This window comes from Dipodomys spectabilis, unplaced genomic scaffold (assembly GCF_019054845.1).
Source record: "Dipodomys spectabilis isolate Male_0828 unplaced genomic scaffold, ASM1905484v1 ptg000233l, whole genome shotgun sequence".
In the NCBI taxonomy this organism is placed as follows: domain Eukaryota; kingdom Metazoa; phylum Chordata; class Mammalia; order Rodentia; family Heteromyidae; genus Dipodomys; species Dipodomys spectabilis.
In genome coordinates, this window is record NW_024870910.1 from 1,352,718 (window position 1) to 1,375,107 (window position 22,390).

General features: G+C 47.8%; 1 protein-coding gene across 2 annotated transcripts in view; it reads left to right on the forward strand.

The window, feature by feature from the left end:
• The window catches only part of Adamts17 (ADAM metallopeptidase with thrombospondin type 1 motif 17), a 146,124-nt gene that overhangs the window by 27,053 nt on the left and 96,681 nt on the right, over window positions 1–22,390 (forward strand). For both annotated transcript variants that reach the window (XM_042698560.1, XM_042698561.1), the window contains exons 4-7: window positions 1,304–1,476; window positions 8,846–8,929; window positions 9,515–9,672; window positions 11,328–11,371. In XM_042698560.1, the coding sequence (XP_042554494.1) occupies window positions 1,304–1,476; window positions 8,846–8,929; window positions 9,515–9,672; window positions 11,328–11,371 (459 nt within the window). The remainder of the gene's footprint in view (window positions 1–1,303; window positions 1,477–8,845; window positions 8,930–9,514; window positions 9,673–11,327; window positions 11,372–22,390) is intronic.

Below are 22,390 nucleotides of genomic sequence, written 5' to 3' on the forward strand. Positions count from 1 at the left end.
TCCCTCCCTTCTTCCCCCCTCTTCCTTCTTTCTTTCCCCTTCTCTCCTCCCTTCCTCCCTCCCTCCCCCTCCCCTCCCCTCTCCTTCCCCTTCCCCTCCCCCTCCCTTTTCTTCCCCTCCCCTGTCCTCTTCTTTCCTAGTCTGGGTGCTTGAACTCAGGGCCTGGGCACTGTCCCTGAGCTCTTTTTTCACTCAAGGATAGTGCTCTACCACTTTGAGCCTCAGCGCCACTTCCACTTTTCTGATTGATTGTATATAAAAGTCACGTGGATTTTCCTGACCCAGCTGGCTTCAAACTGTGTTCCTCAGATCTCAGCCTTCTGAGCAGCTAGGTTTATAGATGTGAGCCACTGGCGTTCACCTTGCAACTATATTCTTATATTAGTTCTAATTTACCCTTGCATGACAGTAGGTGGCTTAGTTCTAATTTACCCTTGTATGACAGTAGGTGGCTGTAAGAGACGCAGTTACACTCCCCTCGTCCACAGGACCTGTGCCTATGGCTGACACCAGGGCCGTGCAGCAGGGTGGTGGGTGGTGCGGCAGGGTGGTGCAGCTCCTGCAGCGTTAGTATCTGTGCTCACTGTTGGATTCAGGGGACATGCAAACTTTCTAATTAGTATTTAGGCCTCAAACAGTTCACAGCAGTAAACATTTTATGATCTGGTATGATTGGGAATTATATGCACGCATGTACACACATATATACATCATGTACACATGTACACACACACACACACACACACACACACACACACACACTCTGAATCCCCCTCCCCATGAGGAGGAAAGAACAAATTCACAACTTAGCCTGGATGAGTGCCATGTTTTTAAAAAAAATCATTCTGTTATTTTCTTTGTACTCCTTTTGTATTTCAGTGTTTTCCCATTCCTGCTTTTCTGTGTGCCAATGAATGTTTCCTCACTGGTGACTCTAAGCATGGGTGCTGGTCGGTCAGCCTCCCCAGGGATGGGGCTGTCCTGTTCCACTTGTTCTGGGGGTGGGGAGGAGTTGTGTAGGGGAAGGGAGGACCCCCTTTCTTCCCTTGGGGGCTTCTTCTCTCCAGCCCCCTGGCTGTGTGCTTCTGGAGGGTATAGTCTGTGTGAGCCCCATTTTTCTCTTGGCTGGGAGGATGAACAGTGGCAGGGAGCCCTAGCTGGCCTCCTACGCCCTTTCCCTGGGTGCCAGTCTTAGCTGGCTTGGGTCAGAGCTTGGCTCTCTTGGGAAGGCTCCTGGAAGGCCTCCTGCAGAATGTTTGGTGAAAAGCACCAAGATCGCACAAACGTCTCCATCATTTTCTAGAAAAGAAGCCGGGAAAGGACAGGCCACCGTCGAGGGACTGGCGGGAGCGGAGGAACGCCATCAGACTCACACAGGAGCACACGGTGGAGACGCTGGTGGTGGCAGATGCCAACATGGTGCAGTATCATGGGCCGGAGGCCGCCCAGAGGTTCATCCTCACTGTCATGAACATGGTGAGTGGGGTTGGGGATACCAACGCCCAGAAAACAGCCCCAGCATGTCCCTGTTCCCAGGGAAACACCTGCAGGGGTCAGCCAGGGACTATCCTACAGTAGTCTAGCTTTGTGCAAAGGCAAAGCTGAGCCAGACAGGAAGTGCTGCCATGGCAACCACCATTCCACTTCCTGCCCATGAATGTGGGTACTTAGACACCTCAAGCAGTAGTTGTCTTTTGTTGTGGCTGGCTAATTTCCTGCCATACAGTCCTCAAGGTTTACTCACGGTGTGGCCTATGTCAGTATTGTCTTCCTTTTGAGGGGTGAGTAGTATTTCAGGCATCATGCTTTGTTGTACTGGGACATCAGTGCATACTATTCGGTTCCTTCTATCTTCTGGGTGATGCTGGCGTTTGAATGTTGGTTCTTCATGATTCAGGTGCTGGAAGTTAAACCCGCAAGTTCATCTGTGGATGTTTTTTGGAAGATGAGGATTCCACATGGGTGGAGCCACCATCATGGTATAAGAACTGGAAGAATCAGCACCCGGTGGCTCATACTTGTAATCCTAGCTTCTCAGGAGGCTGAGATCTGAGGATCACAGTTCAAAGCCAGCCTGGGCTGGAAAGCCCATGAGACTCTTTTTTTTTGTCAGTCGTGGGGCTTGAACTCTGGGCCTGAGCGCTGTCCCTCAGCACTTCAGCTCAAGGCTAGTGCTCTACCACTTGAGCTACAGTGCCACTTCCGGTTTTCTGGTAGTTTATTGGAGATAAGAGTTTCATGGATTTTCCTGCCAGGGCTGGCTTTGAACCGCGATCCTCAGATCTCAGCCTCCTGAGTAGCTACGATTACAGGCATGAGCCACTGGCGCCTGGCTTTCCATGAGACCTTACTCTTTGTCTCCACCAGAAAACCAGATGGAAATGATGCTGGGCTCAAAGTGGTAGAGCACTAGCCCTGAGCAAAAAGTGCTTAGGGGAAAGCATCCAGGCCCTGAGTTCAAGCCCCGCCTCACAACTGACAAAAGAAAACAAAACCTGGAAGAGACCTGAGCTACTAAGCCTCTGTGTCTCTCCATGTGACACCATCACTGGCCCTCACCCAGGCCAGGCTGATGCTACACTAGCTCCTGGCCTAGTTAAACTTATAGTCTGTATAAATGACCCATGCTGTGGTGTACAGTTAGAGTAGTGCAAAACAGATCGAGACAACTAGTTGGGAAGATGGTGCTATGAACACGGGTGTGGAAATATCTGTTTGAATCCAGGCTTCCATATTGTTTAGGGGTATACATCCACAAAATAGCTTTTGTTAATAGCTTTATTTTTTTCTTTGGGTGGTACTGGGGTTTGAACTCAGAGCTCTACTGCTTGAGCTGTACCTTCAGCCCTTTTGTATCTGGTTCTTTTTAAAACAGGGCTCCATCATTTGACTAGGATGGCCTAGACCTTGGTCCTCCTATTTGTTTCCCACTGCATGTGAGATGGCAGGCGTGAGCCTCCACAGGCCCAGCTCTTTCTGTTGAGCTGAGGCCTCACAAACATTTTGCCTGGGCTGACCTGGAATTTCAATCCTCCCATCTCAGCCTCCCATGTACTGGGATGAGAGGTGCATGTCACTGTACCTAGCTACTAACTGAGCTGAAATCTTGTAAACTTTTTGCCCAGGGAAGCCTTAAACTGTCATCCTTCCCAGCTCTGCTTCTGTAGTAGCTGGGATTACTGGTGTGAGCTGCTGAGCTCAGCTTTTGGTTAACTTATAATGGTGTTGGACCTGGTTTCTCAACTGTTCTGGTGTTCTTCATTTGTATAAGTCCAGGTCTTCCTGGCAGCTGGCTGACAATGGGCTGCACTTTCTTTCCAGAGGAAGCCCACGGGAGAGCTAGGGGAGGGGAAGGAAGGGGAGCAAGGAAGGGGATGGGAGGGGAGGGCTGGTTTTGCCACCAGCCTCCTCCACTGCAGTTAAACTATGCAGTACTTAAGTGTACGGAGTAAACATTCGTCACATCCACCAAGGTAGCCATGTAGCAAAGCCTCGACCTGGATAGTTGCTTTAGTACTTACCTGGGCACACAGAGGCTTTCATCACAGTGGAGGGAGGGGCGGAAGATGGTCCACAACATTCCCTGCACCTTCCACCCCATGTGGGCTGTGGGGACTGCAGGAGAGGACAGCAAGCCCCACGGCCTCCAGGTCCTGCCACTGTGGGCAGAGTTGGGCCACCCACAGTACACGGGGTGTGGGGTTACCACTGTATATGTGACGCAGGCCCAGGACACAGCCCCACAGCTTCATGTGCTTGGGATTTCTGGGCTGACCAAGGCCAAATGTGAATGCAAGCAGGGCCTCAGGACCCCATTTCCTCACCCCAGTGACATCTCCCTCCCTTCTAGACCTGGAAAAGCAGGTGACCGGCAGCCACCCTCCTTCAATCCCCTAAATCCAGAGTTAAGACATCCAAAGATTTCTCTCTTGCTTGGGGTGGTTCCAGAGGAGGCAATGGCACAACCAGAAGGGACTGGCCAGGGAATGGGCCCTGGATTGTGGCCCTGACACTGGACCCGCCCCCACGACTGGGCAAGCAGGAGCAGGACAGCCGCATATGGCTCCCTCTCTAGGATGAAGGCAGCCCGGTCTCCCAGCCCTTCTGGCTGGGAACGGAGTCTTGCCAGGCCAGATACCACCATCTTTCTGACATATCTGGCCTTCGGTGGCAGGGGCCGGTGTGCATGCTCTTCTGCCTTCCTGCTCCCCTGGGTACAACCCAGATAGGCTCACGCTTTGTCCCCCACAATGGGGGGTCAACCCTGTGCCGATTGTGCGTCCCATGTCAGCATCGCCCAGGGGCCTGGTGGGCCACCTGATGGAATGAGGAAGGAAAGAAAGGGGTGCTCAAGATGCCCAGCCCTGAGTTTAAGATGCTGCTTTGCACCTCTGCCACAGCCCTCACCATCCCCACTAGATTTTCTCATTTGAATTTTATAAGGAAGGAAATGGTGGCTCTGTGTGTGTGTGTGGTGGTGGTGGTGACAGTGTGTGCATGACAGGGGTAAAGACTCTAGCCCAGAGCTCCCGTGTGGACTTTTCTTGCTCTCCTTCTCCTCTCTGGGCTGATGGCCACTGTCTTGGACTAGATAGCTCTGGGGCTTGAACTTAGGGCCTGGGCACTGTCCTTCAGCTTTTTTGTTCATGGTGGCAGGCACTCTATCACTTGAGCCACAGCACCACTTCCAGCTTTTTGGTGGTTAATTGGAGATTAGCATCTCATAGACTTTCCTGCCCAGGCTGGTTTTGATGCTTGATCTTCAGATCGCAGTCTCCTGAGCAACTAAGGATTTTCAGGCATGAGCCTCTGGTGCCTGGCCACAGCAGGAGTGTTTTAAGGAAGAAAACTGCAGATGGAGACAGGTGTTGCAGACAGTGGAAAGCCTGGGTTTGGGCCGTGAGCTTGGTAAACAGGACCACTCAACAGACTAGGGTCGTTCTCAGCTTCCTTGACAACCATGCTGTGGAATGAAAACCCTGGAAGTGCCAGGCAGGCTCTGTTTAGAGGAAAAGCGTCATGGATTCCACTCAATTAGCATATGAAACAGACAATAAGTCTCTCTCTGGTGAACCCTGAAAGTAGTATAGTATTAGGGTACATACCGGTTTCTTATACTCCAGTGGGTGTTGCAACCCCAGACTTGTTTATTCAGAGGATCTGATGTGTGCATTTCCAATGGTGCTGGGGACCCCCCTCCCCCAGGCACTGTGCCTGTACAGGAATGTAGCCCTTCCTGTTTGGGAACCTGGGGGCTTCTGGCCACCCCTTGACAGGCTCTAGGTCACACAGGTAGGTGGTGTCCTTAGGAAAGTCCTGCCTATCCAGGTGAACAGCTCCTCCCCTCCTGTCCCCACCACTTGGCTCCTTCTCTGGTCCCCGTCTCTTGTGCTCCCCCTTCCCCGCATCTCCCAGCTGAGAGCCCTAGTACACATTCAGCTGTCGGTCTGCCTGCTCCACACCCAAGATGCCACAGAAATATGACCAAGGCAGCCAGAGCTGGGTACTGGAGAGAATTTTCCAGATGCCTACTGTACTGTTCCTTGCCCAAGAAGGTGTCTCTGGGACACTGTGTGGCTTCCGCCTCCAGGATGTCCCTTGCGCATGACTTCCTACGGGGAAAGGGGGCTTGGGTCACACAGCTTTGAGATTTGTTTCTTATGCCTTACAGCAGTGGTAAGAGGTGGTATGGCTTGCCTGGCCTGGCAGAGGGGCCTCGGGACCCCCTGTGCACCCACACCACCTCACCCTGGGTGCTGAAGAGCTTTGTCAGGGAGAGGGCGGCACATAGCAGCTTACCCGTGGGGCCAGGCTCCGAGACCTGCTCTCTGATGGGAGCTTCCTTTCTGCAGGCTTGCTGGACAGTGTTTATTGAGAGAGGATGCTTTTAAAAGTTTAGTTATGCCGGGTGCCAGTGGCTCACACCTGTAATCCTAGCTACTCAGGAAGCTAGGATCTCAGTTCAAAGCCAGCCTGGGCAGGAATGTCGCCAATTAAGCACCACAAAACTGGAAGCAGCTCTGTGGCTCAAGTGGTAGAGTGCTAGCCTTGAGCTGAAGAGCTCAGGGACAGCGCCTAGGCCCAGAGTTCAAACCTCAAAACCGACAAAAAACAAACAAAAAACCCCATAAAAACAAGCAGCAACAACAACAACAAAAAACTTTAGATGTGACCACTTAGCCATCACAGAAAACTGAGTAGCATTTTATTTATTTATTCTTTATTTATGCTGGTTCTGGGGCTTGAACTCAGGGCCTGGGCACTGTCCCTTAGCTTTTTTGCTCAAGGCTGGTGCTCTACCATGTGAGCCATACCTCCACTTGTAGCTTTTTGCTAGTTAATTGAAAATAAAAGTCTCCAGATTTTTTCTGTCAAGGCTGGTTGGCTTCAAACAGTAATCCTCAGGTCTCAGTGTCCTGAGTAACTAGGATTATAGGCGTTAGCCACCCGTGCCTGACTGTGATGTAATTTCTTTAAATCTACAATAATCTTATCATCTTTAATATTCAAATAGGGTGGGTATTCCAGGCATTTTTTAGTTGCTTTATTTTTTTATTTTTATAGGTGTTGGGATTTGTATCTGGGGCCTTTTGCTGTTTCCAGCCCCGCCACACAGTCTAGCTTTCTACCAAAACCCTTGTGTAGCTTGAATTTTCTCCCTCCTGACTTCTCCATTCTTTTGAATTTTTGAGTTTGGAAGTGGAATTTGCCAGTTTGGGCCCACTCATCATGTTAAATATTTGAACTGGAGCCATTGGGTGGTTCTAGAAATATCAAAGCAAGCAAAATAAAATCAAATCTGTGTGTTCCGCCTTCCTCTGACATAGGAGATAAGAAAATGACTTCAGAATTGGCCATAGGTTAGTCCAGTATTTAAAAAGAATTGTATGTAACTCTTGAGGAGAGGAAATTTGGAGACAAGAAAGTGAGATCACACTAAGTGAATGTGTTCTTTTTTTTCCTCAAGGGTATGAATATTAATTCCCATAAAGATGGATCCTTATTAAGCCTCAATCACAGTATTCAAAGAGGGAAATCCAAGCTGTAACCCAGCCACTTTGTTGTCACAGAGATGCTTCAAGGCTGTGCCTGTCCTGCAGGCTAGCTACTCAGAGTCCTCTTCCATCTCCACTTGGAACTGGCCCTAGATCCCCAGCCCAGAGTGGCCATTCCTTTCCCAGCTGCTGTATTGGTAGTGGGAGCAGGGCACCAACAGGAGAAAGTTTAATTCCTTTGGTGGAAAATTCTCCCTTGTAGATTAATGTCTATGAGTAAAACTTAAGTAGAACATTCCAAGTCTCACTCCTCTTCCTCCATATCCTGTCACTACCATTTGAGCAACTTCCCAATGAACCTCTTGAGCCCTGAGTTGTCAGTATTTCAGAACAGGAACTCAGGAAGGCTGTTGTGCCCCAAATCCTCAATCCAGCGGGCTTTCGTTGCTTATGTTCTATCTTATTTGAGTTTTCTTTTTTCTGTCCCCTTTGGACATATTTCCTAAGCCTTCTTGACGTTGAGGGCTTGCTAACAGTAAATTCTGCCAACAAGGGACATGTATTAGTTTTATGTTACTGTCACAAAATACCCAAAGCAAGTAGCTTATAAAAAGTTTTATTGAGTTAAAAGTTTTGGAAGTTGAAGGACAAGATCGGGCAGATTCATTGAGTCAGACTCTAGTTGAAGGCACCAGATGGTATGGCAAGAGCAGAGCATCGAAGAAAGCTATTATGTCACGAGCCAAGAAATGAGTGAGCAAGCGGGGGTCTCTTAGCTGCCTCCACTAGGTTTCTTCTGAAAGTTCCTACCACCCCCCAATATCACCACCCTGGGGTCTGACCTTTATCAACCAACTCTAATAACCACACTATCACAAGGGCACAACTGAGAAGAACATGTTTTGCTGTGACGGTGATTTATCTTAGTGGCACTCTTTGGTTAGCATAAGGACTTCAGAGAATGAATGAGGAGGTAGGTGCTTTGGCTAGTCAAAACCCAGGTTTGAATCAGGTCATTGTTGACTATGAGTTTTTAACTTTAGACGGTTTTATCCCCTTGAGCTTTTCCCCCAGTGAAGATGGTGGTGATGGTTAGAGATGTCACCACTGCCATATGATGGCTGACTCTCTGATGGGGAATGTGGGAGTTTCTGCCAGGATCATCTAAGATCCATTTCTTCTTTTCCAAAAAAAAAAAAAATCACCTGTCTCACACAGGTGGCTTATAAGACCAATTAACGAACTTTCAGCTTACCTTTTTGGGGAAGGGGAGGAGAGAGAGAGATGGAAAGACAGGGAGAATAAACATAATTTCACAGTTTCTATGACCCTACCATTTTTAGTCTCGTAATTCTGTTTTGGGGGAATTTTAACAGTTCCTTGATCTCAAAAACTTTTAAATAAAACCTGGGTTTTATTTCTCATATGGGTGGTTACTTTTGTTTTTGGGGTTTTTTGGTTGTTTGTTCCAATAAGACCTTCCCCATGGGTACTGAAAGTTAAATACATACAATTACTATTTTTTAGTTTTTCTAGTACAACAAGAACTCGAGCTACCTTCTAATACTAATTTTAACGTGCTGTTTTTGTTAATAGTATTTCAGAACAGTTTAGATTTCCAGAAAAATGGAGCAGATAGATGGAGAATTCTCATACAGTTTCCCCTATTCTTAGTATTTTCTTAACATTAATATTACAATTGATGGGTCATTACAATATGATTCTGCCCACAGTTTATTCAGATGTCCTTAGTGTTTTTTTTAACCTAGTATTGTTTCTCTGTTCCCAATCTCCATCCAAGATACCACTGGATAGTTTTTAATTGTATCTTTTTCTCTCTCTCACCATAGGTTTACAATATGTTTCAGCACCAGAGTCTTGGAATCAAAATCAACATTCAAGTTACCAAGCTTGTTCTGCTCCGGCAACGACCTGTAAGCCCACCATCCTGGCTGCACTGAAAGCTCTCAAAAGCTTCCGTTGTTGTCGAGTGCTGAGGAGGGGTCTTGGGGCTTGTATGCGTAGTTCCCCCTCCTGGCTTTGTCTGTGCTGAGTGTGTAAGAGCACAGTGGATAGTTCTGGAACCGTGGTGTGTGCAGGAGGTTGAGAATCTTGAGGGAGCCCTGAGCTCGGGCACATGCCCTCTGCTCTCGAACATTTGTGTCCAGCTTCCCTGCATGCAGAGCTTAAGGAGGGCTTTGAAAGCATGGCTTCCTTCCTGGACCCTGTGTCCCCATTGCATTGTTTTGTGGCTATAGAGGGAGGAGCCAAGGTACCCTCGGCAGGAGATTGAAGAAATGTAGCTGAGTTTCGTCCATTGCTCTGTTATCAGAGAAGGAATGACTGGTCCTCAATAACAGTCTTCAGGTGAAGACTGTTAGCCTTCTAATCGCAGGCAGCAACTCCTCAAATGCTGTCAGTGAGAAGCCATCTTCGTCCTTCCACACAGTGGTCAGGATGGGAACTCAGGCTTCTCTGAGCCGTCTGCTTCCCTCACTGTCCCCCTCTGTGTCTCTCAGGCCAAGTTGAACATTGGGCACCATGGTGAGCGATCTCTGGAGAGTTTCTGTCACTGGCAGAATGAGGAATATGGAGGCGCGAGGTACCTGGGCAACAACCAGGTCCCAGGAGGAAAGGATGACACACCCCCTGTGGACGCTGCTGTATTTGTCACCAGGTAAACATGGACATTTATCTTTTCAGAGAGTGGTGTTAGGAATTCCGGCTTGGAAACAAAGTCTTTACCTACCTGTGGGGCTTCAAGATTTCTTACCCAGTGGTCTGAGAATTAAATGAGCAGTAGCATGTGAGAACTCATCCTAGTGCTTAGAATATAGTATTCACTGTTCTTATTCCTATTGTTAATCTTAGAAAAGTAGGGACATTCTAGGCCACCAATTTTCAAGGAATTCATCTCCTTCCCTGCATTAAAGAAAATACTAGTGGGGTACCTGTGGCTCATGCCTGTAGTTCTAACTACTCAGGAGGCTGAGATCTAAGGATTGTGGTTTGAAGCCAGCCTGGGCTTCAAACAAATTCTTGAGGCTCTTAATCTCCAATTAATCACCAAAAAGCTGAAAGTGGAAGTGTGGCTCAAATGGTAGAATGCCAGCCTTAAGCAAAAAAAGCCAAGCCAGAGTCTTGAGTGCCTCAGTTCAAACTCCAGTTCCAGCATACACACACACACACACACACACACACACACATACACACACACACACACACACACACACACACACACACACACACACCATTGAGAGCTCATGTGATCCAGCCACCCCTCAATCAGGGACATGAGGGGACATATGTCCATCTATAGTCATGGAAGCTTCCATGTGGCCAGCCACAGGAGCAAGTAAACAAAATCAACTCAGACAGTGCAAGATTATTACCTGGTACCTCGAGGCATTTAAAAATACACAGTCTACAAAACGGTGAACTTGGAGTGAAATATGGCAGTCACAAGAAGACAACACTTGAATGATGCTACTTAATTCAAGGCATCTGGAGTAATGTTCATAGACATAGAGCAGAAGGCTGGTCACAGGGGGCCAGAGGGGAAGGGAACAGAGAGCTGAGTTTTAGAGATGTTGGGAGAGCAGTTGCAAGGCAATGTGAATGCAGTTAATGCAACTGACAGTATATGGTACATTGGTACATTTTATATCCTATATATCCTTTTTGGGGGTGGTACCTGGGCTTGAACTCAGGACCTGGACGCTGCCCCTTAGCTTTTTTTATCTTTCAAGGCTCCCAATTGAGCCACAGGCTCCCCTTTTTGGGTAGTTAGTTGGTGATAAGAGTCTCATGGACTTTCCTTACCCAGGCTGGCCTCAAACCATGATCCTCAGCTCTCAGTCTCTTTAACTAGGATTACAGGCATTACAGCCATCAGTGGTTGGCTAAGAATATGACTTTTAAAAAGGATTTTCTGTTGACTTCTTGTAAATGTAATTCTTGGTCATGACTATATTTAAAAGGAGATACTACCTGTGTAGTATAGCTTGCTAGAGAAGTCACTACAGGGTGATGGTATTGGCTGATAATTGTCTTTGAGCAATGCCTTGGAAAAAAATACTCCAAAATTTCTTTTTCAGCTATTGGAAGTGTCATGACCTCCTTATGGTTAGGTTATGGAATAGTTGAGCTGTAAGTGGGGCTCTTGTCCCTCAGCAATGGATGGGTTACTCTTGGCAAACGTTGTTACTTGTGATGCATTACTATGACCTATGACAGCTAAAACGGTGCTGATAACTAACCAGGGTAAATTAAGGTGTTCCCCCCCCGTTTTTGGAGTCCCTCTTGCCTATGATTTTTTTGTTTTGTTCTTAGGACAGATTTCTGCGTTCATAAAGACGAACCTTGTGACACCGTTGGTAAGTTTAGAGTTCAAATAATGCCCCAAAGTGCTGATAGATCCTGAAAGATCTGTCTCCAAACTAGTTCAGTGTTTTCTGTTGCCTCTTTGGGAAAATATTTGGTTGACTCTATTTGACTTGTTTTTGTTTTTTGTTATATATTTTTTTTCTGAAAAGTTTTGAAGTTGCTTCTGGTAGAGGCTTTTAGACAAAAGCTTAAGGAAGATACGAAAAGTAAAACAAGGAGGTGGAGCCACCAGGCTTTCCCCAGGGTGTCCACAGCAGTGGGGGGAATGAATTTGGTTCCAAGTGTCTTTATTCACAGGCAAAAGAGGATTCTTGTCGAGTGCCACAGCTGTTGTCATGAGACAGAAAATGGTGTGTTGTGTTCTTGTGTGCAGATGTTCCTTACTGAGTGGCCTAAGACAACCCTATAGCCAGAATACTGGCCCCTCTACAAACCTGGCATGAGACTGGTCACTTTCTCACCTAAAAGCACTGATTCTGACACCAGAACTCTTTCCTCCCTTCTCCTCCCACCCCGTTCCCCAACTCTCCCTTCCTTTCTTTTTCTTTTTTTCCATTTTCTATTGGCCCTGCCCTTGATTTCCCATAATTTTCAAGTGGAAGCTACGTTTTGGGGGGTATAGGAAGATAATATTTTGTTACTAGAAAAAATACTAAAAGCATTTCCAATTTTGCCTATCATAGCTGAAACCTTTTTAACATTTAATGACATAATAGTTGTACCAAATTGGACAGCCACTGGTCTCTAGCAAACTTATCCTTTTGCCTGTTATTGTACTAGTATTTATGCTTCCATCTTTGGCCATATTCTGTGCTTTCTTGAAAGGTTTTATGAAAGCTTTCAATTTGAAAAATCCCATATGCATGTACCTAGCCATGAGGGTGACGACTTTGGCCAGCTACATTATTGTACTTACAAAAAATATATACCATCTACTTAAGACTTATTAGCAAAGTACCCTCCAGTCAATTTTAGGACATTGTATCTCACAAATCCAACTTGGATTTCTCTGCTAATAAATTTGCTGGGAAAGCAAAATATATATTCTTCAATATTCTAGTTCCTTCCCTCCCAGATGTAGCTTTCAACATTGATAGAAATGCCACTCAACTTGTCTGGATGTCAGAGTGAGTCTGTTTATAGAAGACTGCAAGGGCTGTTTTGTCCAAGGAGAACTAACAACAGGGTAGGTAGTCCTAGGGAGTTTCCTCCCTTCATCTCTTAAGGTGGCCCTATACATGGCTTGAAGATAGTGACTAGAATGAATGAAAACATAAATGAAATTTACATACTCATGTTTGTAATGGCATTATTTTCAGTAGCCCAAAGGTGGAAACACCACATATCCAGAATGAATGAATGGATGAATGGATAAACAAAATGTGGTATTCTCATCCAGTAGACTGTTATTCAGTCCTGTAAGGGAATGAGCTAGAAGCATGGCTCAGCAGTAGGGTACATACTCGTCAAGCACAGGGCCCTGTGCTCAGACCTTGTAGATCTAAAACAACAACAACAACAACAAACTCCAAAGCCAAACCAGAACAGAAATAGGAAATTCTGACAACTGCTTCATGGATGAGTCTAGAGGGCTTTAAGCTCTTGTAACAAGCCAGTCACCAGAGGGCAAATGCAGTCTGACTCCACTTTAGTGAGGTACCTAGAGTAGTCAAATTTATAGAGACAGAAAGTTGCACAGCAGTTCCTAGGGATGAGAGGAAGAAGTTCTGGTCCAATGACTGTAGAGTTTCAGTTGTGTAAGATGTAAACTCTGGAGGTCGGTGGTAGGGATGGCTTACAAGATGTGCACATACCCTGTGCAACGCTGAACTGTCCACCTAAAGTCATTAGGATGGTAAATTTTATGTAATGCTTGTGACAGGTTTAAAAAAAAATATATATATATATACATATATATTGAAATGACATTTCAATATATATTGAAATTATCATTTCTTTTCAGACATTGGGACTGGAGAATAATCTTCAGAGGAGGGGATTCCCCCCTTTGGAAGGAGGAGTAGGGAGATCTCTGGGGTGGGATCTGGGCAGGGCAGGGAGGAGGAAGGGGAAGAGCCTCTGCGGGATGGGAGAGGAAGTTGGGCCCCAGAGTACAGAACGGGGGGAGGGGAGAGAACATTGTAAAGAGTGGGGCTGCAGCTGAATTAGTCCCCTAAGGTTCTGAAGGTCAGGCACCTGGCAGCGTGGGGGCTTTGCAGGTCTCTCTTGTAGTTGCTAGGTTCTGTTACTTTGGTACTAGTCCAGGTCTAGATTGGCTCTTGGAGTAGCTGAGAATTACTGAAATTTCTCTTAATGTTTTGGGTCTGTGAGCAGTCCTCATCTGTGTCTGGCATTAAAATGACTACCTTAGTCTAGCCACAAGTTGATTTTCCCAGTGACTGTTCAAGCATTGGACTTGAAGTGGAAAGGCCTGGGGTCAGTCACACTGAAGCCATTGTGCTGCTGGGAATGAAGCACAGGTCAGGGGTGGGTGACCTGAGTCAGAGCTGCAGCTTGGGAAAGAACGCTGGTGGTCTGAGCGCCTCAGACCGGCCATCAGGCTCCTGCGGTCTCTGTGGGTTCAGTGAACTGAAAAACCCTCCGCTCCTCCTGGTGAAAGTAAAAGTTGGCTCTGAGTTTTTAGCCTCAATTTCTTCAGCTAAGAAATGGGAGTGCTTCAGAAAGAGCAAGAATGTTATGTCAGGGCAGAGACCAGATCTGGATCTATTATCGATGGCTTCAGTTCAAGCAACCTTTGCAATTACTGGGAGAGATGGTGGGGATCAGAAATTCCTGACAACTGATATGGAAAGATGAGTCATGGCTGGGGAAGGGCTGAGTCAGGGCTGGGGAAGGGCTGAGTCAGGGCTGGGGAAGGGCTGAGTCAGGGCTGGGGAAGGGCTGAGTCAGGGCTGGGGAAGGGCTGAGTCAGGGCTAGGGAAGGGGTGAGTCATGTCTGGGGAAGGGCTGAGTCAGGGCTGGGGAAGGGGTGAGTCAGGGCTGGGGAAGGGGTGAGTCAGGGCTGGGGAAGGGGTGAGTCAGGGCTGGGGAAGGGCTGAGTCATGTCTGGGGAAGGGCTGAGTCATGGCTGGGGAAGGGCTGAGTCATGGCTGGGGAAGGGCTGAGTCAGGGCTGAGTCATGGTTAGGGTCTGACACTAACTCACTGGAGGGAGAATAACAGGGTAAAGACTGTCACCTGATATCCACTGACATGTTTCCCTCCCTGGGTGATTACATTTCTCAGCCTTCCTAGCAATCGCCACATGACTGCTTTCAGTGCCATGGAATGGGAGTGGAGGTGACGTGTGCTAGTCTAGGTTGACCCCATCTAAACTTCTAGTGAACCATGCTTGGAGCTCTTTCTTCACTGACTGACGAGCTAAGGCCATCCAGGGATTTAGCAGGCACAGTGTGTGAACCACTGGATGCTGAATGGGTGGGGAAAAGAATATGTTGAGACACTAGGATTGGAGTTTTGTTGTGATTGTATGTGTGTCAATGATCAGAAATGCTGAAAGTATTATGAGTATTGAAAAGACACTTTGGATACTTGAGGTCTCAAAGCTGTGACACCACAGTGTGACAGGCAGCCTCTCCTGAGGGGTGCGGGTGGAGGTGGGGGAGTCAAATGAGGCACAGAGCCTGAATTTTGAGAGCATTTCATTGAAGGATTAAAAAGTAGACTTGGACTTGAGGAGGAAAACATGGATGGTTTTAATTCCTTCTGTCCATCCTGAGTTCATTGGCTGGGGCCACTCTGCAAATGAGACAGACAGAAACAAGAGTCCTGCAGATTAACGAGAGAAAAACAAATGGAAATGTACTATGTGCATGGCACACATGGACATTACTCAGTCACTCACAGAGCATTAGGAGCTTCTCACCATCTTGACAGTTTGTAGGGTAACAAATTATGGGATGGTAAATGTAGTGTGGGGAGAAATTAATGGAAGATAGGGATGACAAGCTAATCAATTTTATCATTAGATTGTCCCAAGGAGGCCTGGACTGTGAGGGGGTCCAGACTTCATCCCCAAAGACAGTTCCCCCAGATGCCTTCAGCTCAAAAACAGTCTTCCCTCATACATTGGCTGGGGAAGGGGCACATATTCCCCAAAGAGTGTTTGTTATCCCTCTGCTCTGAGGCTTGGACCCTGATGAGATTTACCCCAAGTTCTTTGTGAAGTGTACTACGATAGCAGTGGCTTATGTCCTTGTCTTCTTGCTTCCAGCCACACTGACTCACTTTCCCTCTACAACATCTGGCAGGGCAGAAAGCCTAGTGACTCATTAGATGTTCAAGCATGGATAAGATGCTAACCTCTGTAGCTCTAGGATAATTCTCTGCTGGAGAGAGGCGTTTCCTCATGGAGAGAGGTCCTTTATTGCTGGGGGGGGGTCGCCTTCTTCACCTCCCCCCTCCCTCCCCCCCTGCCACATACAAAGAATGGTCCCTTCTTGCTTCTCATTCCCTTAAGGAATTGTGTCAGTCAACTTTCAGGCTGTGACAAAAATGCCTGAGAAAATCAACTTATAAAGGAGGAAAGGTTTCAGAGGTTTTAGCCCATGATCAGTTGGATCTATCATTCTTGGATCTTGTGGTGGTGGCAGAATATGGTAATAGGAAATCCACATTAATAATGAACTTGCAAGCTGAGCATGTGTTTAAATCGCCTGGACAGCTCCTTAGAAGACCACAAAGTCCTTCCCAGTGACTTTGTATTTGGGGATCTGGGCTGAGCTGGCCTGGTACTGATGCTTCTGGCCCAGGAGCCACACTTAGGGTAGTTTTTGTGGCTGAAGTTCCTTTATTTCCTTGTGATGGTTTGCTACATTTTAAAAAGATGGCATGGGTGGCATGAATCTAGAGTGGCTCTCGTTGTATTCCTGTGTGCATGTCTTAAACATTTACTTTTTGACAGAAAGCGGTGTAACATGAATTTCCAAGTCACATCCCAGAACTCTTTAACAGTGGACCCAGGCTAGAGGTGGTAACAGAGCTGGTGATGGGACCTTTGCAGTCATTAGGATTTTGACCATCATCCAAGGGATTGGATTCAGTCTGGACATTCCACCACCACAGCAGTTGTTCTGTAAACTTGGTGTTGGTCTTTAAGAGGGACACAGGTAGGTTTGAGTACAGCCTGGTTGAAATCCCAGCTCTGCTGCCAGGAGTGGGAGCCCAAGCCATCTACTTGTCTGTTCTTGTCAGTTTCCTGATATACAGAATAGAGGTTGGAAATTCTGTCTCCTGTGGTGGTTATAAGAGAATGTGAGGGTCTGCAGAGAAAGACCTAGAACTCCTGTAAATGCCTCGTGTTATCCTGGTTTCAGAGTCCTCTGCCCAGCCAATGACAGAGAGGACCCTGAAGTCCTCTGTGCTGGTGGAGAAAAGAGGTTCCTGAGCTGATGGCTCTCAGGTCACTCCAGACTTCAGTCTTCAATAAAAGTTAGGAAGGTTCTAGAATTCCAGCCTTGGCTTCCTCCAGAACCCTCTGCATTACCATCTCTGGGAGTCTGTCCAGCCCTCTGCATTCACAAGTGTTCTGGGGGAGGCTGATGCACCAAGAGATAGGAAACCTTAATTCTAGAGGTGGAGTGTGTGTGTGTGTGTGTGTGTGTGTGTGTGTGTGTGTGTGTGTGTGTGTGTGTGTGTGTGTGTGCGTGTGTGTGTGTGTGTGTGTGTGTGTGTATGTGTGTGTCCTGAACTTGAATACTTAGCAAAGCTTGGTGCCAGCAGCTACATGAGAAAAGCCATGGTATGGGCTGTGGGGGTGTAACTGAGTGGTAGAGCACTTGCCTAGTATGCATAAGGCCCTGGGTTCAATCCCTAGGACCACACACACAAACCCCAACCAAGATGGGGAACACTGGAACTCAAGTTCCTTTCTATGGCTTTTCTGGCCAACCGAATCTTGCTTGTGTCTGTGTAGATAGGAGAGTAACTGAACGTCATTGAGTCCCCTGCCTCTTTAGGGAGCTCTCTGTCTGCCCCTTCTCCCTTGCTTTGTTGCTGGGGGAAGTATGGCATGGATGTCTTGTACAGCCCAGGGTTCTCTCCTTCCCCCCCCCCCATGGCATTTCAATAATTTGCTTCATTATTATGAGATTTTTCTCAAAAACCAGTGGAACATAATGCTTCCTCCCTCCACTTCCTGCTCTTTTCTTTCGTCTTGTTTGGCTTCCAAATACTCCAGATCTTTTCTATTGTCTCCTGTACCCCTTGGTAACGAAATTAAACAGGACTAAACAGCTGTGCATGGCGGTGGGGGGGAGGGGGTGCGGGTAGGGAAGGGCAGGGTCAGGAGCAGCGGGATGGCCTGTCCTTCTCCACCCTGGCTCAGCCACTGATTAAGTGGAAAGGTTCCCAGAGAGACAGCAGCAGAGAAGCAGCCAGGGGAGTCCCAGGGGCCGGCCGACTGCAGCCTTGCCATGGGGCTCCCATTGCCAAAATAAACATAAGTTTTGAGATAAAGTCACAACCCCAAGAGGTTTTCATCTTGGAAGAGGAATGCATTAAGAGTCACTGTATTGGACCAAGGAATCGCGTTCTTCCACATCCAGTGTTACACACCCTGTGTGTGTGTGTGTGTGTGTGTGTGTGTGTGTGTGTGTGTGTGTAAGTAAGAGTTAGGAGGAGCTAAGAGTTCAGGGTGATGGGGGCAAGGAGGAAAGAGCTAAAGAAGTCACCTTCTAGGGGCAGATAGGTTCCTTAACAGTATGTGACCTTGGACTGGCGATCTTCACCTGTCCTGCCCTCCTGAGTAGTGGACACCACTGGCAGTGTGAAATGATGTGAAGCCCTTGGCATCTTGCCCACGGAAGAGGGTGACTCTGTGTGTGTGTGTGTGTGTGTGTGTGTGTGTGTGTGTGTATGTGTGTGTGTGTGTGTGTGTGTGTGTGTGTGTGAGAGTGAGTGAGATAGCACTGGTGTTTGAACTTGGGGTCTGTCCCTTAGTTTTTCTGCTCAAGTCTACCACTCTTATTGCTTGAGCTACACCTCCATTTCCTGCTTTTTGGTGGTTAATTGGAGATAACAGTCTCACAGGCTTTTCTGCTTTGGCTACCTTTGAACCACAAACCTCAGATCTCAGCCTCCAGCATAGCTAGGATTCAGACTTGAGTCACCAGTGCCCACCAAGAGAACTTCTTAATCCCCAGTTAGAGATCGGCTACTGTCACCTTCACAAAAATGGCTGGATTGCAGGTCTAGTCAGTGGAGAAAGAAGCAAAGATCACCAGCACTAACTCACCAGGATTCTCCTCTCCCAGCTCAACCAATGTATGAGTAACATAAGCCGTTCCTGTAAGAAAGCCATTACTGTTTGGTAAAGTCTCAGTGACTGAGTTCCAGAAGGCCAGACACACTGGGAAATGCTTTTAAAGCAATGAGAATGAGCTGGAGTGTTAGCTACAAGGGTCATTGCCAAGAGGCATTATACATGGAAGCCTCAATTAAACGTGCCATTGGATTATCTGATGAGAAGTAGTGTGCCTTTGAGAATTCACCGTCTGTGATAAATAATGGCTTCAGTTCAAAATGTAAAGCAACGTAGGCCCTAATGTAACACAGTCCTGAAACTAATGAAGCCCACCATAGTTAGATAGAAAGCACTCAAACTGCCCCCGTGGAAGGATTTTATTTAAAGACTGTTGTGGGTTATTTGCCTTTTAGGATGTGTGGGCTCCGTGTGCATTCTGATAGGAAGGGTTTTCCACCTTCACAAATGTTTTTGGTGCCAAGAGTGTTTTCAACACTGGGAAAATTGTGTGGCTGCCTTCCAAGGCCGACCTCTCAGTGCTACTAATCTCTTGGCTTCCTCCCCCAAGGATCATTCTTGTCCCCTGCCTGTCGGGAGACAGAGTGATGGCTTCCTAATTGGGTCCCCAGGCAGCCAGAACACCTGTGTCTGGGGGTTGCACTGTAAACAATGGCTTTTGCTTCTCCTACAAAGACAGATTTCCGTGCACGCACTTGTGCACGTGTGGGCGTACAAGTCTATTTTGGTAAATGATTCTTCCAAGTTATTATTATTACCCATGAGGTGCCATCACTAGAACAATAAAAACTTGCATTCAAAATTCGGTCCTTCCTCATTTTGAACCTGAAAAAAGTGTTAGGTGCCAGTGGCTCTGGTCCTCACACAGTGGCCACACCCATGATGGATGCCATGATGTAGGTGCCCCTTGCATGGTTAGACTGTTCATCTCTCTGGAGCATTGGGACCTCCCAGCTGGTGCTGTCTGTGGACTATTACAATGTCACCCCAGTTCCTCCACTCCTTTGGTCTCCTCTAGGGCCACCGCTGGCCTCAGATCCCTCCCTCTGGTGGATTTGGCATTGGCTCCTGGGTGTCCCTGGCATGGATTGCTTTCTTCTCCAATTCTGCACCAACATCTGGAGGAAGTTACACATGAGGATCTGTTAGTGTTTAGCAGGCCCTGAGCCCTGGACACTTGTCTGATGGGCTATATAGAATGTAGAGATTATTTTGAAGATACCATGAAGAAAATGATCCATGAGGGTGGCTGGGCACCCTGTGGGTATCCTTCGGGATGTATTTGTGCTCTTCAACTGCTCTCAGTTAACATGCTCTGGTTGTCCCCAAGTGCCTGACTTTGGTTATGCTTATGCAGGCTTGGCCAGGAAGCATCTAGAACTTCAGCCTGGCCTGGATGGTTGGACATGGAGCAGAGTGAATTGGAGCTGGTTGATGTACTGCCAGCCTGCCTGCCTGAGTCTGGGAGGGAGTCTGACACCTCCACCTTTTCCTTACATTGGTTATTTTGGGTCATTTTGTGCAACCATCTTGTATTGGCCAAGGAAGCTGTGTTGGCCTGTCCTCAGAGCCCAGTGCCACCTGCTTAGTGGAGCCCAGCATTCCACCACCTCAAGACAATTCTCCTTGCCTTTCCTATCTGCTCTTCCAAGGAAGTGTTTGCCTTTGGTTGAGCAGAAGGAGCTTGGTTCTTCTAAGCTTGGTTCTTCTAAGGGAGCATGGCAGTTTCAACTCTGGGGCATTGATGGATCTGAGTGATCTACTCAGGGTAGACTAGCAGATAGCAGGCCAGGAGACTGAGGCCTGGTCACTGTAGTTTGAGCCCCTCTGCACATGTGAAAGTATCACCCAGAAGATAGGCCAGGCTGCCTTGCTTATCAGAGCAAAAGCCAATGGAGTAAGTGATTTTTTTCCCCCTGACTAGAACATCAGCAGAGCTTCATGAGGCTGGAGTTTGCAAGACAAGAGTCACATTTCAGGGTAGAATAGAAACCGGGATGGGGGTGGGGGCTGGAGGCTTGGCGGGTAGCCATCTCTTCCGTCAGCACTGTGTGTGGGGAGATCTTTAGGAGGGAGAGAGTTTTGTAGCCTGAAACCATCTTTTGTATCCTAGCCTGGCACTGTTGGGCTGGGCAGGACTTCAAATACATGGCTCTTCATTGCCTGAAGAGATGGTGAGCTTCCATGCTGGGGTCTTCAAAGTCAAGTTTATAATGACCATTGTCCCCTACCAAGCTTGGAGCCCAGATTAGTCAGCCTCAGCCTTACTGCCACAGAGGTTGATTGGAAGAGGAGAAGACCTGTCACGGGACTCTGTGCTCAAGAACCATCCGCTTCTCTCCCTGAGCCTTTGCCCCCACAGCTTTTCTCCCCTCAAGCTTTGCTGGGCAGAGCTGGAGGGCAAGGGCAGCTTCACATGGGAAGGGATGGATATAAAGGACTAATGAGCAGGCTAACTTCTGCCCAGCCTGCCAGGCAGGCAGGGCAGCTCAGCCATGCTTGGCAGAGGGTTCCCCAAGCTGAGCTGTCTGCATGGAAATCACAGGAGCTGATAACACAGGTTCTACAAGAACTCTGTGCATGGCGGTCAGAGTTTCCTGCCTTCATCAGTCTGGTGTTTCCACAGTGTCCTATGTCCTCTGTGAGGTTCCTGGCTGTGGGGGTTGAGCCCCCTACAGCCTGAACTGGGCAGTGGGGTCTCCCCACAGTGGGGTAGGAGGAACCACTTGGGGTGACAAGGCGGTGGCGAGCTGGACAGCTTCCCACTTTGCAGCCTCCTCCCCCAAGCCTCAGGGCTCTGCTGTTTCCCAGGGCTCTGTCGTCTAGGCGAACTTTGGTCATGAAGTTGGTTTCCTGATGTTAGTTGACCAGTTTCAAACCTCTTTAGCTCCTTGATGAAGAGCAGAACTGTGGGGGAGCCCTAGGGTGGCCCCTCAGACTCCCCCTGGAACTTTCCGGAATGTCACTGTGGACAAAGCATGTTCTGTGTCTTAAAGGCTTTGGAAATTGAACTCCAGGAGGAGGTTAGGGCAGATCAGAGGGTGTGGGGCATACTGGCCTTTTCCTGGGCAGGGGGTGAGTAGGGTCTGAAGAGAAAATGGAGACCTTGGAAGAAAAGAGAATGCTTGCCTCTTCACAAGGGCCAGTGTTTTCCTTCTGAAATCCCTTTTGAGTTGACTTGGCCCTCTCTGAAAATGTGAATTCCAGAGGGATCTATGGTGGAGTAACCTTGTCTGTATCTTAGTTCCTTTACCCTGGTCAGCATCTACTGTTAACAGTGACAAATGACCGACTGCACAAGGGCAATTGTCATCCTGAAGACTCCCCACAGAGACGCCCTTCCCATCTCTCCCTCTCTGGGGCTGTGCTCCTCTGCTAGGTAGGTAGTCTGCACTCAAAACCTTCTAGTCTCTGCAGTTGACACATTTGCAGTGCAACACACAGGCCTTGGGCAGTGCAGACACCTCTGTTACACTCAGACTTAGTCTGACATGTCTTCAGTGTAATCTGAGGGGGTGCAGGCAGAGTAGACCCCCCCCCCACACACTAACTTGATTTTGACCTGCCTGCAGTGCAATTCATAGTCGTAGGCAGTGCAGACTTGCTCTGGTGGTCAGGACAGGAGAGAGAGGAGTCAGTGTGATCCTCTCTTGGGCTGCATTCTGGTGTCTTGCCCTGATCCTGGTTGCCTGAGAAGGCAGACCTGACCACAGGTCCCCCAGAGGCAC